The 19,658-nt window shown below is 35.7% G+C and overlaps 1 protein-coding gene across 2 annotated transcripts; it reads left to right on the top strand.

The window, feature by feature from the left end:
* Window positions 1-6,939: 6,939 nt before the first annotated feature.
* On the top strand, window positions 6,940-18,924 carry LOC123555019 (flavin-containing monooxygenase 5-like). 2 transcript variants are annotated; one of them, XM_053547502.1, is made up of 12 exons: window positions 6,940-7,027; window positions 7,266-7,333; window positions 8,771-8,964; window positions 10,476-10,645; window positions 11,566-11,727; window positions 12,178-12,304; window positions 13,037-13,207; window positions 14,015-14,123; window positions 15,231-15,380; window positions 16,329-16,514; window positions 17,148-17,281; window positions 17,985-18,924. In XM_053547502.1, the coding sequence occupies exons 3-12, from the start codon at window positions 8,780-8,782 to the stop codon at window positions 18,169-18,171; spliced, it is 1,581 nt and encodes a 526-aa protein (XP_053403477.1). In that variant the 5' UTR covers window positions 6,940-7,027; window positions 7,266-7,333; window positions 8,771-8,779; the 3' UTR covers window positions 18,172-18,924. The 2 variants fall into 2 exon arrangements, with proteins under 2 accessions (XP_053403477.1, XP_053403478.1); XM_053547503.1 differs by lacking the exon at window positions 6,940-7,027 and adding an exon at window positions 7,049-7,128.
* Window positions 18,925-19,658: the final 734 nt, after the last annotated feature.

The raw sequence follows: 19,658 nt of genomic DNA, 5'->3' as shown, positions 1-19,658 counted from the left end.
CTCAAATCTAGGTTATATAGTTTACAGTATTCCCATCATCATCTGCAAAAAGTAAAGACATCTGGAATTCGTTTTCATCCCCAGCTTTTATTATATTTGACTGGCTTATCATAGTAGGTTGCCCCCCTTGAAAACTATCCGATAATCAATATTGGTTTCCCTACTGATATTACTTTGAGCAATAGATTATATAGGAAATTTATTTTTAATGATTAATTTCAGATATGTCTTTTGGTTTGTGAATGTTTTACCAGATATGACAGTAAAGTTCAATTTCTTCTCTTCCATTTAATGTGAAAATATTTATTCTAACTGAACATCTTCTTGCTTCCAATTTTGTTTTAAAAGTATCACCATCGCTTATATTGAACAAATAGTGAAAAACACTAAACTTTTCAATTTCTTTTACTTTAGAGGCAAATAAATTATATTTTCCAAAGCATGACAATTCATTATCACATATGTAGGTATTCTTGACTATATAAACAATACAATAATATAATTATAAGTGTAATAGGGTAAAGGCTTCTTGCTTCCATTTTACTTCAAAGTGTATCAAGAAATAAAAAAACTTGTGGATTTCTTAAAGTTCTGATGTAACTAACTGTGTAAATTTACGGAACTGCATATACCAACAGCTGAATTCGATTCAATATAGTCTTTTGAAATAATAACTTTCATAATTGTCTAATTAGTCAAAAAAAAATTAGAAAAAAAAAATGAAAAGAACAGAATAGAACAGAGCTTTGATTTTTTCACCAAACTGTTTATGAGAACAATATGAATCAACATAAGTTACATAATTTCCAACTGAAAGCTAAATATCTTTCGATTATTGAAACATTCGACGACAGGAGAAAAACTACTTCAAAGAATATTTTTCTTATGAAATAGTGTAATTTGCAAGTTAGGCGCTCATTGAAAGCTGGTGAGAGGCAGGGGGTGGGGGGTAGGGGAGGGGGTGAAGAGAGAGAATGTGTACATTTATTTAAACAAAAGACTCAGCATGGTTTCCACGATGTGCAAAGAAAGGGTGAAATTAATAGACGCGCAATATCATGTCTATTTGTCTATTTTAGAAATGAAATCCAAGCTTGAAAAAAAAATTGACATGCTTTCCATGAGTTTGCACGGTAGGATTATCTCTTTAGTACGACCTACATTTTTTGTCACGGTTTTGTTCGTGGAAAGCATGCAAAATAGCCACCTTTACAGCTAAAAACTTTAGTTTACACGATAAATTTGATTTCATGATTGAATTGTATAGTATGTACAAACACATATCTGAATGGCATATTTGATTTATGTATATCATTGATTATACAAGTAACTTAGACACTATAAATAAGTAGACAGGGTGAATCAGAGCTAATTGTTTAAAAAAAATGAGTTCGGATCTCTATGATACACATACACCAATGCTGATAAGAAAAAACTGAAACTTGATTCATAATTAAATAGATTTTTTCTTTCTTTTATTTCTATGGAAAACCTTGGATCAAGGCCACTTAATAAAACATGTGTGTCTGTGTTTTAGTAACATGTATGTTTTTTAAGTTTGTTAAATTGCTCGGGCTTTTCTTTGCCATTGCCTGTCAAATACAGTATTGCTTAGTTTATTACTTTATTTTATCATGTTTTAAAGAGTAAACTTCTAGGCATGAAAGTTAAACAAAAGTACCGTTATATGGACAAGACCAATTAGACAAAATGGGAATACATGTATCTTCACACAAGTTTCGTTTTTTCTCGAGGAAAACTATTATACATGTTTTTGTGGGAAAGTTCGTTTATGAAATGATTTTCGGATTTCAATGTTTAGCGGGATTCAAAGTTTCAAAAGAAAAGAAAAGAAATTTATTTAAATGTTTTCATTTTCTGTTACATGACAACACGAATTTCGTAACATCATATGCTAACATAATGGTTTTTTACAGAAATGTTTTATATCTTTACAAGAATAACATTTCTATATGAATCTGTAAAACAACATGATTTATATCAAAGACTGGCTACTTGTTGCTTTCTATGGAGTAACATTCGAGCTTAATTTCCGTGTATTACCTAAAGCAAAATTTTATATCAATGCAAAATCCATGACAAAGAATTATTGACTTGGGTCATGGATGACACGACTTTAGCTAATGTAAGGGAGACAATCCAATTTGAAGGAAATTGCTTTAACATAGTCAATAATTAAGGGAGAGAATTCTTGCAAATTCTCGTTAAAAGCTGACCATGGATACATTTCAAAAAACCTGTTAAACCGTCGTAAGTGTTATGTCATGTTTTAATACAGAGCAAGTAAGTGACCCCGAATCCAATCTGACTAAAGTACTTGATCTTCTAAACGAAGATCTGAGGATAGCCTATTCACATTCATCTTTCTTTATATTTGGATTTCCGATATTGCTATTTCTAATTTCGCAAATCTATTTTTATTTGAACCAATAAGACGACTCGTTTGAACAAGCATTTGACTGAACCATCAAAATAGCGTCGAATGTCAGAGGGTGAGAAAAATGTGAAGTCAGTCCGGGGCTCGAACCCTCTACCGACAGAGCTAACCGGCTACCTGACACATATTCTCCCCTTACGTGACCAAGTAAGTACAGAGACATAATAAATTATGATACCTCTCACAGTGATGATGTGGTCGTCATAAAAATTATTATCATAAACATGAAAGCCAAAGGCTAGTTATAGATTTTTAAAACTTCTACTTTCACTTTCAAAATGTTGAAAGCAAGGCTGTAATTGGCTAGCAGGGGTGTCGCCAGAACGAGTCTAGCAACAGCACGTCATAGCGTGAATTGGAGATGTAGTCAGATTGCCCCGAATCTACAAGAATTACAATTTTTCATAACAATTTTATTGTTTTTGTTTAAAGGCCGGTGTATTATTTTGCTCATCTTTCACTGAAATATGTACAAAATGTTGAAAATGTATCCGAGTGTATTAAATATATAAACTTAGTGTGTGCGTGCGTGTGTGCGTGCGTGCGTGTACCGCTGATTTAATTCACAATTAAATGTCATATAATAACAGAAATTTCTTAACAAAATTACCATTTTTTAATTATCGTAGAAGAACACAATCATACTGTGTATATGTATACATTGTTTACGTGTGTACTATTTTTAACATTCTTTGTGTAATTTATTATTACACACAAATATGTTTATATAGTGTTTACACAGATGCAAAGCTGTAATTGTCCATTTTTTAACATATGAAAATTGGACATAATACAACTGTAAATTACACAAATGTACACCTGGTATGTAAAATATGAGCTGCGCCATGAGAAAACCAACATAGTGCATTTGCGACCAGTATGAATCCAGACCAGCCTGCGCATCCGCGTAAATATTATCAATGAGGTGAGAAAAGTGGTGTCAGTGAGATGAGGTAAACATTGTCAGTGAGATGAAGGTCAGTAAATATTGTTAGTGAGATGTGGACAGTAAGTATTGCCAGTGTGATGAGGGACGGTAAACATTGTCAGTGAGTAAACATTGTCAGTGAGATAAGTGGCAGTATTTACAGCTCGTTTAAATGGGTCAGCCGTGTTGATGTACTTATAAAATAGACTTGCCCGGTTTATAGGTTGGTCAGGGCTACGGATATGTATTGTATTTTGCCATCGGAATATTTCTATAAAATGCTTCTTCCCCTTCCGTTTGGATCCGTCCATGTTTACAAACACGTTTGTTTATTTTATGGACTGTAATGTTGGTGTGATGAGGGACAGTAAATATTTTTTCAGTGAGGCGGGGACAGTATGTATTTTCAGTATGGTGGTGACAGTAAGTATGGTCAGTGAGGCGACGTCAGTTAGTATTGCCAGTGGGGTGGGGACAGTAAATATTGTCAGTGAGGCGGGGACAGTTAATATTATCAGTGAGGTGGGACAGTAAATACCGGTATCGTCAGTGAGGTGGGGACAGTAAGTATTGTCAGTGATGCGAGGACAGTAAGTATTGTCAGTGAGGCGGGGACACTAAGTATTGTCAGTGAAGCAGGGACAGTAAGTATTGTCAGTAAGGCGGGGACAGTAAATATTTTCAGTAAGGCGGGGACAGTAAGTATTGTCAGTGAGGTGTGGACAGTAAATGTTGTCAGTGAGGCGGTGACAGTAAATATTGTCAGTGAGGTGGGGACAGTGACTGTTGCCAGTGAGGAAGGAACAGTAAGTTTTGTCAGTGAGGTGAGGACAGTAAGTATTGTCAGTGGATAAAGACTAGGCGAGGCTAACAGTTCTTCCCTCCGAATGCTGACAATATCACTTTTACGCAGAACAATGGGGCATTTGATTCATGACAAATGTTTGATAAATGTTTCCTTCTAAGGCTTATAGATGTTTCCTTATAAGGCTGATAAATATTTCCTTCGAATGCTTATTTTATGAGGACAAATATCTTTCTTCCCAATTTTTTTCTTAATTTAATATTATATACCATTGGAATGACTTTTTATGTTGCAAATGTAACATGTTGAAACAGTTCTAGGCCCGGATTTAAGACCGGGCCGATGGGGTTAGTGTGCCCCCACCCACACACCAGTTGGCTGAGAAGTGACCTATACTCATCAAAGTTGCACCCTACTATTTTGGTAAAGGAATATAGTTTTCTTTCAAATTTTAGACCTAGAAACGCACCAGAGGTCACTATTTCATAACTAATAAAATTCAGGGAGCCCCCTGACCCCCGTAAAATGAGGGAGTACAGCCACCAATATATGCACCAGAGACCACTATTTCATATCTGTATTTCAAACAAAATTCCAAGGTAAGACCCCCTCCCTCACCCCTAACATAGGCAAAAGCCTCCCTCTAATACCTACCCGCTCTCAGCGCCCGCTATGCGCCTCGGTGGTGACGTCTTCGTTCTAGGCTGGTAGCCCCCAGTCAAAAACCCAGATAGCAGACATGCGTTGGCCCAACGTTGGGCCAACGGCAGACTCTTCGTTGGCCCAACGAAGATTTCCGACGTTGGCCCAACGCCATTTTGTTAATTGGCGCAACGTTGGCCCAACGGTTGGTACACCGTTGGCCCAACGACTGGAATCCTACACTCATCGTTGGCCCTCCATTGGGCCAACAACTGATATCCTACACTCATCGTTGGCCCTCCATTGGGCCAACAACTGATATCCTACACTCATCGTTGGTCCTCCATTGGGCCAACAGCATTTTTTCGTCTATCACGGTTGGTCCAACGTTGGGCCAACTCTGTTTCTTTGTTGGCCAAAGATGGATGCCAACGCTATCCCAGCGATTACGAAATTGAAAAAAGACTAAAAGTAGCATTGTTTAAAAGATGTTTTATTTTCAAATAGTTGTGATTTTGTTAACATTTAACAAAAAGAAATCTAACATTTATTTAAAGTTTGTTTGCAATTTTCCTGAAGAAATATAACAGAATATTTCATCACTACAACATGTAAAATATTGATTCCAGTCTTTTATAAATCTAAATATTTTTCTTATTTCAGTCACTAATTAAATCCTACTAAAGTGAATTACTGTCTGTATATTAACTCATTATATATCCAAGTTCTGTTTGTTTGTTTTCTTTTCTCACTGAAGTTGCAGCTTTTTATATTTTTATTTTTTCCTGTGCACCACAGTGCTAGGCACTCCATTATTACTCCCTTGAACAGCACCCTGTAAAAAACAAAAATCATAATGTTGATTAAACCATCTACGTCAAATTGATAACAATAACTAATGTATGAAATTAATTTTTGTCTGTATTTAACCGAGACAAATATGTTAGAATTAACAATTAAGAAAATGAGTTATTTTATTTACAGAATTTAATACTCAACAGAATTGCCATCCGCCAGCTTTAGATATTAGTATTTAACATATGTTCAAGTCATGTGGATATAACATGCATACAGGACATAAAAAGAAATTCTGTATAAGATTCCATAACTTTAACAAAAAATATTTTAAAAAAACACTTCTACTTACAGTTTGTAGCTGGAAGACCGGGTTTTTGTTAAATCTAGACCTATCACATGTATAATAGTTTCCTTTACTTAACATGTCTATAAAGCTAGAAATCTGGCCTAGAGAGTAAAATTAACCACATTTTCTGGGATTTCTTACATAACTCGGGTTAACGAGAGTTCATGTTCTGGAATATTCAACAGATTTATTGTAAACATTTTATGATTGTATAAAATTAGATATTTGTTATAGAGTTAGTAAGGGGTTTTTCAATACTTTTTTCACAATTTTTTCAAGGTAGTAGATTTGAAATAGTTCAAAATATCATTACGGCTGCAGATAAGTTTTTAGTTTAATTAGCCCAAATTTAACTGATTACGAATTGGTGCAGAAAAGTGTTTAATATTTAATTAAATATTGCATGTTACAGCTACACAACCTGTGTATACCTGTGGGGGCTTGTGATAAAACAGTGACCTGTAAAATATACAATTATTATATTATTACTTCTAATGGACCTACGTTGGCCCAACGTTGGGCCAACGATGTTTTCTCTGTATAAGTCTTTCCCTGAAAATCAATATCGGGCCAATGCAGAGATATCTGTGACTGAAATTTAAAGTTGGTTCAACGTTGGCCCAACAGCTGTATTTACAATACTTATTAATCATTGTTGGGCCAACAGTGGCCCAACAACGATTATCCTTTGACGGTTTTTCGTCGTTGGCCCAATGACTTCATGTTTACAGGGAAATTGCTGGTTCCGTGCCTGTGTTCCTGAAAAACTGGGCATATGGTACTTTCGAAAAAAAATATCATAAAATGTGTAAAATCTTAATGCAGAAAATCTAAATATCTGTACAGTTTTCGCATCACCTGTTTCAAACTAACTGAAAAAAATATTACTTGATTAGAACAAAATAATACTAAAAACCCCATCCTGATCCGCTCCAGGTATCAGATTGTGAATTTCATACATTGCAATTGTCACGTAGCACCTCAAAATGTAAACACAAACATGTGATAAGCTGTCAAACTTTGAAACCAGATAATGGCCCAGTGAAACGGGTAAGTTTCGTTTTTGTCATGAGTAAATCATCCTTTTAATATGACTTAAAGGAGTGCATACACCTGTAAAACTGTCGATCTTTCCGATCTCGCTTTCACAGGTAACGAATTAGTACAAGTAAAAATTTTATGAATTCCTGTTTGATTTATGCTACAGTACGGCTTTAGTTTATTGATAATCGCAAATTCTATGCAATCAAATTTATTCACTTTAAATTACTCATTTACCTTTATCTAGGAACCTACATGATTAGTGGACAAGAAGAAATCTTTACAAGACTCAAGGAAGGAAGAAAAAAGGCACAGGTAATTTCAAGCCACAATATATGGCCTTGGTATACATATTCTATTAACTCTAGTACACTGTAATGTGATATAAATTGACATAAATAGACGAGGGAAGTGGCTGTAGTTCAGGATGTGTAACTTCCGTACTGTCAGCTATCACTGATATATATATCAGTTACATGCATTCATGAATGATAGTGAGTTTACACCAGCTTTCAGAAACCTGTATACAAATTGCAAAAAACAATAATGCAAAATTAACCCTTACCCTGCTATATTTCTATAATAAACTTGTCCATCTTTCAATTTAAACAGTAGGCCTACCATTAACTGTTATAAAAGGGGTGCTTACCAAAAAAGATACTGATTGAATGGCGAAAAGTGTAGATCATGATCAGACTGCACGAATGTGCAGGCTGAGCATGATCTACACTGGTCGGAAAGGCAGAATCAATCGTATTAAGCATGATAAGGGTTAATAAACTCGCATCAGACGGCATGTTTTTGTTGTGCCCCATATGGAAAACATAATACCCAAGATATCAGAAATGACCGTCGGATATGTATGATATTCTATATGAAATATTACAAGCATAACAACTATATAACAGTCGTAAAAGAGACATTAGTTAGTAAGGAATTATTATAAAAAGAAAATACAAAGCAAAGACGCTGCAATACCCGGGTCTTACAAATATAAAACGATATTACTCGTATCACAACATGCATGTTAAGAATAATGATGCATGTTATTTAAGATAAAACATGCAATCCTAAATATTCACATGTCATCTGTTATCTGTCGTCTGTTATCTTCAAATCAAGACCTCCCGTCTGGAAAAACATGTGTAGATCTGAATACCCTCCACCACAGAATAATGAATAGTATGCACAACACTGGGTTAAGGTACACGAAATCGCAGCACTATTTACGTCGCGTGACTTACATGTCTACACACTGAAAATTCATCTGTTTATTTGCGTTTACTTTTTCAATTTAGGTTTGTGGTGACCCCCTGCCTATTTGCTTTGCCATTTTAGGTTTTACATGGAATTGATAATATTCTCGTCATGTTGAGAATATAGTGGTTGGCGATTTAGGATTGTACCTTGAAGATGTCTTGTACGGTCTTGGGGGTATTGAAACTGCATGTTGATATACAAATTGTAAACATTTACATAAAAAGGAATTTGGCAAAATAAAAGCTGCCTGAAAGACTAGTTGCTTTTATTTTGCCAAAGTCCTTTTTATGTATAACAAATTTTATACATACATACATGATATATAAATCTGCCGCCTTTGTGATCTTTATTTGATTAAATTTATTAAGTGAACTCGTGGTCTTTAGAGATGTTGATAGGTGGTCCTTAGTACAAAGTTGACTGTATGTTCTCTTTTGCTGACAATTGGATATTCATACCGACTATTTTATTTTCAATTTACTTAAATCTCAGTTATAGATTATGGATTCCCCGTCAGAAAATAAGACAGACGTTGTAGTGATAGGGGCAGGGATCTCGGGTCTAGCTACACTTAAATGTCTACAGGATGCCGGACTTACAGCGGTTGTACTTGAGAGAACTGGAGAAGTAGGCGGGCTCTGGATGTTCCGGGAAAACGATTACGGTGTCATGAGATTTACACACATGTGAGTTTTTGCAGTTATCAATCAGAAATTCATCACCCGAAGCGCCATGAATCTCAACCATGCGTAATTTCATATTTACGTACAAGTGACTGTTAAACCTACACAATGATCTTTCTCAAGTTTTTTATCAGGCGGATCTGAAAGAGTCATTGTTCAAACCCTCATTATAATGGAGAATTCATATAATGGTTGTTCACGGCAACGCATCCAACTTCTCATTTAAGGCTGATTTTATTGTGTTGCTAAAGTATTTTATACTGTTCGTGAATCTTTAACCCTTACCCTGCTACATTTCTATAATGGACTTGTCCATCTTTCAGTTTGGACAGTGCCATTAAAAGTTTAAAGGGGTTCTTACTTAAATGATACTGACTGAATAGCGAACAGTACAGATCATGATCAGACTGCACGGATGTGCAGGCTGATCGTGATCTACACTGGTCGTAAAGGCAGAATCAATCCTGTTCAGTATGATAAGGGTTAAACATTTGAAATGAATTCCTAACAAATCTCTGTATTAATATTGCCAATCATTGCTATGCCCCAACAAAAATGTTTGATGATGTTATACCGGAAACACCGTCCATGTCTCGCATGTCGTCTGTCACATCGCACCCGTCCCGAAATTGTATTTTTTTAGTAAATATGGCACAGATTAAAGATATCCAATGGCCCATCTTTCACTAAAATATTTTATCTTTCGATATTTACATAAAATGTAGAATAACCTCATCAAATGTATTTAACTTTACTAAATATTTAAAATAAGTTTGCATAAAGAACTAAAGATTCATAATTAAATGTCATGCAGTAACAGATGATTGTTATAAAAACAGGCAGTTTTAGTGGTAGTACACAGTTATACTAATATGTTTATATATGTATGCAGCGTGTACCATTTTAAACCAGATAATCTAGGAAAAAAAACTCATATTCTAATGTTCATGATGTGACCAAACTTAAGTTTTAAAGAAAGATTATTTTTAGCCAATATTTGGAGGTCAGTGCTTTTATTATACATTACGGAATACCAAACAATGGAAGTATTTTCATATTCGTAATTTGTCTTGCAGTTGCTTTCTTAAGCCATATAGAGTGGAAAAAAGTTTTCAGTTTTGCATGCTTTGTTGGCAAATAAAACACGATTTTGAATTCATATGCGTGGTAATCTAATCACGAAGGTCGAAGGCATGAGTGATTAATTACGACGCATCTGAACGATAAGTTGTGTTTTATTTGTCAACAAAGCACGCAAAACTATAATCTATTTCCATTCTAAACGCAATTCGAATTACACCAGGAAGTGATACTAATCTGAAATAAAATGCGGTTTTAAATACGAGGGAGTAAACTGGAATAGCCAAAAGTAGGTCATTTTGGGAAACATGTTCTAATCGACAAGACAGTACACGGTAAAATCCTTCTTTATTTATATTAAAGAAAACCTTAAAAGTGTTAGAATTCACATTAAGGCGTTTCTTTTTCACATTGAGATACTTTTATGATTACAGCAATGTATCCAAGTACAACTACTGTTTCTCTGATTTCCCGTTCCCTGACGACACCCCGGACTACCCGCACAACAAGGATATGGCAGACTATATCGTCGACTATGTCAAAAACTTCAATCTACAAGAAGATATCAGATTTCACAGGAAAGTTTTAGATATTGAAAAAATAGGTAAAGAAATAAAACATATAGGTTAATTTAATTAGCAGCTTACTCGTCTGTTGTCCCAGAGAGATGCGTAATTTTGGGAAAAAGCAATATCTAAAAGCAAAGTTTACTAGACAAGATAACATGTCGTGCTACGAGTGATAATGAAAGTAACATTTCAAATTGTGTTTAATGCTTATGAAATACTATATCACATATATCGCAAACAGTGGTTTGTCGTCGAATGAAATCATTGGAGGTCAGATGCGAAGGAATTATATCACGAGAGCGCATCCCGCGTAATATAATAATACGCCCCTGGACGACAAACAGTGATTTTATTCAAAAGCATACCATTGTTTCGATTCTAACATGTTAATGATTATCTACATTTTTTTTATGATTTCAACCGAATATTTGTAGTTTGATGCTGTTATATAATCACAGTATTTTAGTTGCATTAATCAAACACAGTTTCAGTCCTTTTTGTTTAGCAGGGACATAAATCGTGTTGTATTAAGCAAATAGTCAAGTGGTTTGTCGCCGGATTTATCACTGTTTAAAGTTCAGATTTGCAGAAATTGAACCACGAGGGCGTTAGCTGGTAAATTAGACGACAAAACACAAGAAGGGCTCATTCTTACATGCTCATTTAAATATTTTTACAAAAATAATGCTCGACTTCATTTATCAGAGTAGTAATGACCTGGACGTCATGCGGCAATTCGACGTCATAATTGACGCCATAATGCTGCAGATCTTGACCTTCGTCTTTATTTAACTGGCAGTCAAATCGAGTCATGTTAGATTTGAATATAACATAACTTCATTTCTACAATTAACTTATTCTTAAACATTTTGTGAAGCTACACCATAGGCTCATTTAGTAGTATCCATTTTATACATACATGAACGTTTTGAAAACCAGTGTTGCTTTTACTCAGGGGAAGAATGGCAGGTTACAGCTAAACATGTCGACGAAGATGGAAAGACAGTTCGTGAGTCAGAGCCGGCTGAAATATATAGGTCAAAGTTCATTGCCATAGCGACTGGCCATCATGCCAAACCAAGCATGGCTAAATTCCCAGGACAGGATTCATTCAAAGGTTTGAGTTATGTTTTCTGAAACGTTTTAGAGGTATGTAATTTTTATACCACAGACAATAAAGATTCAAACAGGCCAGGTTAGCGGCTCTGGACGCAATGAAACATCATGCCATTTTTTGTCTGTACAATCATGCCATGAGCATAGCCTATAAAATCAAACAATTTACGTCAGCGTTGGAAAATATTGGATAAAAAGTTAAAATATACCATCAAAGCATTATACATGTATAACTAATTTGACAAACCACTATGTCCTATGATATAATCAGTATGGATTCAAATTATACACCCGAGGTATTGTAACTATTGTTTAAACATATTTTTATTAATTTGAAACATGATATTAAAAGCTTATATTAAACATTTACAGAGACATTAGAAACAACGGGAAGTAACTCCGGTAACTCAACCCCATTAGTGCAAAAGTCATTGTCATTTTTTTATTTCAGGGGAGATAATTCACAGTGTAGATTTTAACGATGCAATAACCAATGGTATGACAGGAAAACGCGTCCTCGTTGTTGGTATTGGCAACAGTGCTGTGGATGCGGCTGTGGACTGCGCAACAGTTGGGAGGTGATGAACATTATACATTTTTTTGGACTGAAGACTTTCTGTACGGAAATAAAAAATTGGGACTATTGGTATTTATGCCATACCCAGTCGATATCAAAACAATCGATTTGTGAATGCCTTACATTACTACAAAATAAATTAAAAGACACGACCAGTCGCCAGAACTAAGTTGGAGAGATCATGATTACATAAAACTGACATAAGGCCTGGCCATTACGCATACATCTAGACTGACTTTATATTAACCTTTACCTTTTCTACAATGAACTTGTCCATCTTCCAATTTGGGCATTAGCATTAATTGTTAAAATGGGTGCTTACCAAAAAGATACACACTGAATAAGGAACAGTGCAGATAATGATCAGACTGCACGGATGTGCAGGCTGATCAAGATCTACACTGATCGCATTGTGTCCAGCATGATATGGGTTAAGCAGCAGTTTGTTGAAATAAATATTTTATTTTGTGGATAAAAATTAACTACTTGTATAAATTTACTTATAAATTAGCTAGGCCGGATGTCTGTATTTATCGTTTCAACATTGTTATAATTCTCGTGTTGCAATAGCTCTAATAAATAATGTCTTATTTTATATATTTCTACATTACGAATATGTACATTTTTATTTTTTCTGTTTAATTGAATACTGAAAGATAATCTTTTTTCAGAAAGAACAACACTTTTACGACTTTAGTTAGAACTTAAAGTTATGATCATATTTGCGTTTTAGATGCAAGTCAGTGTATGTGAGCACCCGATCTGGAGCCTGGATTATACCTAACTACATATTCGGACATCCGACAGATATCTATGCCTGTAGGATGTTCTTCAAACTGCCATTTGCTCTGGCCAACTTTATATTTGAAAAGGTCATATGTCTAGTCAGTGGGCATCCAAGACGGTAACGTATTGCTTTCTGATTATAACTAATTGGTAGCCATTTACCATCCTTTGTAACTGAATATGGTCACATTTAGGACAATGGATAACCCAAATATGAAAAAAAAAACATACTGGTCTGCAGATATTAAGCATTGCATCCAAGAGTGACATACTCGTCACGGTTATTTTACTTTTCAGTGTTAAAGTGTTTTATGTCATTCCTGACGGTGTATGGACGGCTTTCAAGCATTTTGACGGGTTAAATTTAGGGAGCTGATAAGAGTTGAATAATATTATTATCATTTGGTAAATTCATATTGGCTGTATTTTTGTTCGCTGACCTTGGACAAATATGAAATCATTAGATTGATAACGCAAAATACAGACTTTATATGAAGATTTGTCTTTAATTTAGTTCATACTACTTAAGGGTAAAAAGTAAGACTTAAACTCCTGCGAAACAACAGTGTTTGGTAGGGAAAAGCTGAATCACATAAGAGTTTAATAATTGAAATTTTAATTTAATTACGTCTCCCGCACAACTGTGGTGGAAGACGTATTGATTTACTCCTGTCTTGACCAAACTTGAACAAAATGTGTTTGCCAATAAGTCCTCGGCCAAGTTCGATAATAAGCCAAATCTGCCCAGGTACTTCAGAATTATGGCCCTTGAATTACCTCCAAAAAACTGATGCCTGCGATACAGGTCTTGGTGCATAGCTGACTAAGATACATAATGGAAAAGAAATGCCAATCTAGATGATTAGGCAGTTGCGGGAGACATGAGCTTTTCTCAAAAGCAGCTCTAGTTTTATTTATTATCTAGGTGGAACTTGAATCCAAAGATGAAAGCGTTACAGAGCCAGCCGACTGTTAGTCCCACGTTGATTCATCATATACAGAGGAAAAATATCAAGATTGTACCGAATATTCAGGTATACATTATCTCTTTTCGTTGTTAGTGACTACATGACGCATTTTCCGACACGTCTTTACGGGTCAGTTATATTGAATATTAGTATGATAAAGGGGCCGCTGACAAGCCTGATCAGTGATTGAAGCATCGAACAATCAGATCAGTGAAATGACCACTTGTCTGATCAGTTCAGGGAAATGCCCAATGTCTGATCAGTGAAATGTCGAACAATCTGATGCGTGAAATGGCCATCTGCCTGACCAATGATATGCCCAACCGTCTTATCTATGTAATGTCCAGCAAGCAAATCAGTCAAATATCATATCTAGCTAATTAGGTGAAGAGAGATCAGCACTGTCCCTGCAAAAATACATGTCATACTATGATAGCTTATAGAAGATATGAGAGTTTACGTAAATTATGAATCTATTTGCACTACATTATTTTACAGAGAATAGAAGACAGTCTTTTGTTGTTAATTATGAATTCATTTTCTTCGCAGTATTTTACAGAGTATGGAAGGGTGTAGTGTGTTAATTGTTCTAATGATGTCTCTATTGTACAACATTATTTAACAGAGGACAGAAGTCATTCGATAAGATTTTACGTTAATTATGAATATACCGCACTGCACTATTTTTCAGATGACAAGATGAAGTCGGTCGTGTTTTAATTGTTCTTTTGAAATATTACGTATCATGAATCTACTACTATGTAACACTGCACTTTTTAACAGAGGACTGAAGTCAGTCTTGAGTTGGTCTTTATAAAATGTTAAGTTAATTATGTATCTATTACACTACACTATTTCACAGGGGCCTCCATGGCCGAGTGGTTAAAGTCGCTGAATTCCCCCTCACCGATGTGGGTTCGAGCCTCATTCGGGGCGTTGAATTCTTTGTGAGGAAGCCATCCAGCTGGCTTACGGAAGTCGGTGGTTCTACCCAGGTGCCCGCTCGTGTTGAAATAATGCACGGAGGGGCACCTGGGGTCTTCCTCCGCCATTAAAGTTGGAAAGTCGCCATATGACCTATCATGTGTCGGTGCGACATTAAATAAAGAAATAGATATTTTTTAGTTAGATTTTACGTTTATTGCGATTCTGTTGCACTGGTTTACCTTGCAGAAAATAGAAGGCAGTCGTGTGGTCTTTATGAATGGTGAGAGTGCAGAGTTTGACAACATTATTATGTGTACAGGTTACAAGATTGATCTACCTTTTCTCAGTGAAAACACCCAGAAACTTGTGTTGGATAAAGACAAAAATGAAATTAAGGTATACCAGCACATGCATTTGAACTATTGCATGTTTGCAGTAGATAGCTTATCACCATTTTAGATCATTTGTGCATTTGCGATTCGTATTTCCTGTAATTTATAATCATTCTGTACATAGAGCGAGACGCAGCTATTTCATTTTGTGCGTCTGTTCAGAAAGCGCTACCATAGTGTACACAGTTATGGTATTTTTGTTGTACTATAAAAAAATTCTGATAACGATTCACCTCTTATATCCTTATCTACCAAACAGAATTTTTGACTAGTACGTTTTGCATTGGATGGATGCTACTTAAAAGCTTCGTGTCCACAAACACCAGTATTACAGGATACCATATTATACCCTATACCTCAATTTAGTTTATGGCTACGAACTGGTGTTGTTTTTGTTTTTGAAAGGCCACTGTTCAAGACAAAAGTGACGTATTTACTACTTAGAGATTTATACTTTGATTCTTTCCAACATGGAGTAATAAACGGCCCGAAAAGTAAATAATCGCCGGAATGAAAGAATAAGTTGGATTTTACTGCGAATCGACATAAAAAGGTCATATGTCGCCGAGAAATAATTGCCCGAAGGCAGTCGACAGCTGTTCCTCAATGTCATTTCAGCGAACATACCCTTAACCATTACCCTGCTAAATTTCTATAGTGAACTTGTCCATCTTTCAGTTTGGACAGTACCATTAACTGTTAAAAGGGGTGCATATCAAAAAAGATACTGACTTAATGGCGAACAGTGCAGATCATGATCAAACTACACGGATGTGCAGGCTGATCATGATCTACACTGGTCGCAAAGGCAGAATCAGTCGTGTTCAGCATGATAAGAGTTAATGGTCCACCTAACAGCGAGCTTTTCACGAACGACTTCCGCAGTTTCTTGTCTTCTACTGGTTGTAGAATATAGCCCTTTATCAAATTGCCTGTCTCACGTATTTTACAGCTTTACAAGAACGTGTTCAATCCAGAAATCGGCCAGTCCATGGCATTTATTGGGTTTGTACAGCCGGCTTCTGGTGGGGTACTGACAATGTCCGAAACTCAGGCAAGATGGTTTGCAGAGCTGTGTCAAGGTCGAGTGAAATTACCCAGCAAGTCCGATATGGAAAGGAACATGGAAGAAGAACGGGTAAGAGTTGCGTATATAAATGGTCTAATAAATGCGCCCTAAAAATTATAAAAAAAACTTACATTTTGAATTCTTCAGTATTTCAAAATATATTTTTTCAAAGTATTGTAAAAATAAATCTGTTTTGTTGTAGAAACGATACAAATTTCTCTATGGTAGATCAAGTTTCGAAATTTGTATTAAAATCGTACTGAACTTTTAACAAGGTTATTTCATTTGGGAATAAACATACATTTATATTCCAGAATGTATTGAACACAAACAAAGCCGTCCCAGCGTTATTTCCAGTTTCAGTGACTTAAGAACAGTATTTACCCATTCATCCGTGTAAGGATATTGACGTCTTTTGTTGACATTTGAAGAAGCATATTTAACATTAATGAGCCACACTATGAGAAAACCAACATAGTGCATTTGCGCAGTCTGGTCAGGATCCATGCTGTTGGCTAACGGTTTCTCTAATTGCAATAGGCTTTGAAAGCGAACAGCATAGATCCTGACCAGATTGCGCGGATGCGCAGGCTGGTCTGGATCCATGCTGGTCGCAAATGCACTATGTTGGTTTTCTCATGGTGCGGCTCAATTTTGAAGAAGCATATTTAACATTTAGTTTTTCTTCTGTACATGTTATAGAGAGCTTATGAAGGCAAGTACACGAAATCATCTCGCCATACGATACAGAAAGATCCCATAGTTTACAATGATGATCTTGCTGGAATGATCGGCGCTAAACCAAGTATTTGGAAACATCCAGACCTGGCATGGAGGTATGTGCTTACTATTTTTATTGATAACCGAGATGTGAGACTAAAACTGTGAAATTTTAAATACTGTGCACGTAGGTACTTTGCGAGGATCAATTTCTGCGTTTGAGACATGTGCAAGTTTTAAAATAGTCTTGTTATAGTTACTAGTAAATGATCCTATATTTTCTTCAAAGAAATATTTGTTAAAGGTAGAAAACCGGTAATGCAAGTCGGCATTTTCCGTTCAATTACGTCATCTCCTTAAGTGATTTCGGCAGTCTCCGGTTGTTAGCAGAAACCATTGCTCGTACGAGTTTCATGTACAGCCGAAAAATCTCGAAAGAACTGACGGGAATACAAAATTGCACGAACATTGCAGGTTGTCATTACTGAATCTCTACTGCAAATGCATAAATTATTCTTTCCTGGGCTTAGGAAAGATCTCTTTTGAAGCTATCAGTGTACAGTCGTGTCCTTGTAGCAAAAATATGCTAATACAATTGGAACTTCTCTAGTCCGGATAGAAAGAAAAGTTTCGGATTAGAGAGGTTTCCGGATAATATGGGTTTCCGTCCTTTATGTGACTTAGAAACTAGGCATTATGAAATCGTAGATGGAGTTAAAAATAAAGAAAAACTTTGGCTAGCTCCCTCTTTCACCCCCCTCCCCCCCAAACCCCCAACTACAAGTATGTAATTAACAGTTTCGAATACTATATTGGCAGGTTAATTCTGGGATCGTGTGGGGCTTACCAATGGAGACTTCAGGGACCACACAAATGGAAAGGGGCCAAGGAAGCGGTGAATAAAGTCCCTTTAACAGAGTTGATGCATTATTCTGGAATTCTAGCGCTAGTCGTTGTAGCTGTGATATTGTATTATTGCTATTCATTCTTTACACGTTTGTTCTAAGTGTTAGTGACCAAACATTTGATACAAAAGTGGCACTGATATTTTGGTGCTAAGAAGTATTTTGTTATGACTTCTAAAGAAATATTTTTGTTCGCAAAACATTTGACAAATTATAAATTTTCACAATCTTAATGCTTGTATGGAAACCAGCAAGTAACAGTGGTAGATAGGAACCAGCCCAAAATGGTGCTATTGCATATGAAGAGGGAAAACATTGTTCAGTGCAGTTGGAAATATATAATTTTATACGCTAATTTTTTTAATATTCAAATTTTAAATGTGTGTCAATCTAGTCTATGCAAATGCATTATATCTTCAGTTCAAAGACTTAGTATTGATGTAACATTTCGTGTTGGGAGGGAAATGAACGTTAGGAAAATTGGTGTCACATTTCATGTATGGAGGGGATAATGATGAAATTGTTCTACTACTAAATTTACTTGTTGAGTAACACAACTGTGTAATAATTGCCAAACATTTTATTTATAGTATTGTTTACAAAATACTTGTACATTGTGATTCTTTTTTGTTGTTGTTACTAAGTAACTTTATCCTACAGTACCATGACACACCACTGTTTATATGAATCACTGTTTATATGAATTTTATTACACCACCTTGTGCAATAGCCATGTTACAGTTTACGTTTAGGCCATATATTTGCACATTTTAATTGTTTCACGATTAAATGTTGAGCATTTTTGTTGAAATCCGATTGCGCCCTGAAAGGGAAATAAACTGTGTATAATCATCTCCTGAACTTGTACTTTTTATGTGCATAAACTGTCATTAAATATAAGAGTTCCTATAGCCTCACTTTAACATTCTCGCATAATAGAGGCCTATCGTGGTTCCCTAGTTCGTCTCGGATTTCAAGGAACCTATGACAGATGAGAATGCGCTTTAAGGAAAACACACTGTTTATATTTCGTATCGGTCTCATTGCCGTACGGGCAATTTCGAAGTTGGAAGAAGAGGCAGCCTTCCATTGTTGTCCATTTTCGTTCCGAAACAAAGAAGGAACGTTCTCCATTTCTCCGTGGTACTTTAATAATTTTTTAAAACTATTTTATCTGAAGTACATACAGTTGTAACCTTTTCACCATTATTCACTGTTTAATCTGCTTAATCAAGATTTTAGGGGTCAAAAGTTTGGGGACCAAGCATATGATAACCACGCCCTAAACCGTCAATGTTGGGGCCGCCTCCCACTGGCACCGCTGTCTACGTGCTCCTATGCCCTCAATCCATTATACTAAATGAAAGATTACCAGATACCTTGTCTTGTAAAGTAGCGTTTGTTTGATTGAAATATTAATTTCTCAGAATTATATCTTTGTCAATGCAACCCTCACTTTATCTAGAGGAAGCAAAATGTATACAAATAAAGCATTTGTGACATATGACTATTTACAAACACTGAGCACAGCTGACTGATTTCAAATTGTTCTTTGCATTCATCGTACCACACACCAGCCGATATCAAT

This window comes from Mercenaria mercenaria, chromosome 7 (genome assembly GCF_021730395.1).
Source record: "Mercenaria mercenaria strain notata chromosome 7, MADL_Memer_1, whole genome shotgun sequence".
Taxonomy (NCBI): Eukaryota; Metazoa; Mollusca; class Bivalvia; order Venerida; family Veneridae; genus Mercenaria; species Mercenaria mercenaria.
This window is presented reverse-complemented; position numbering and strand designations above follow the sequence as displayed.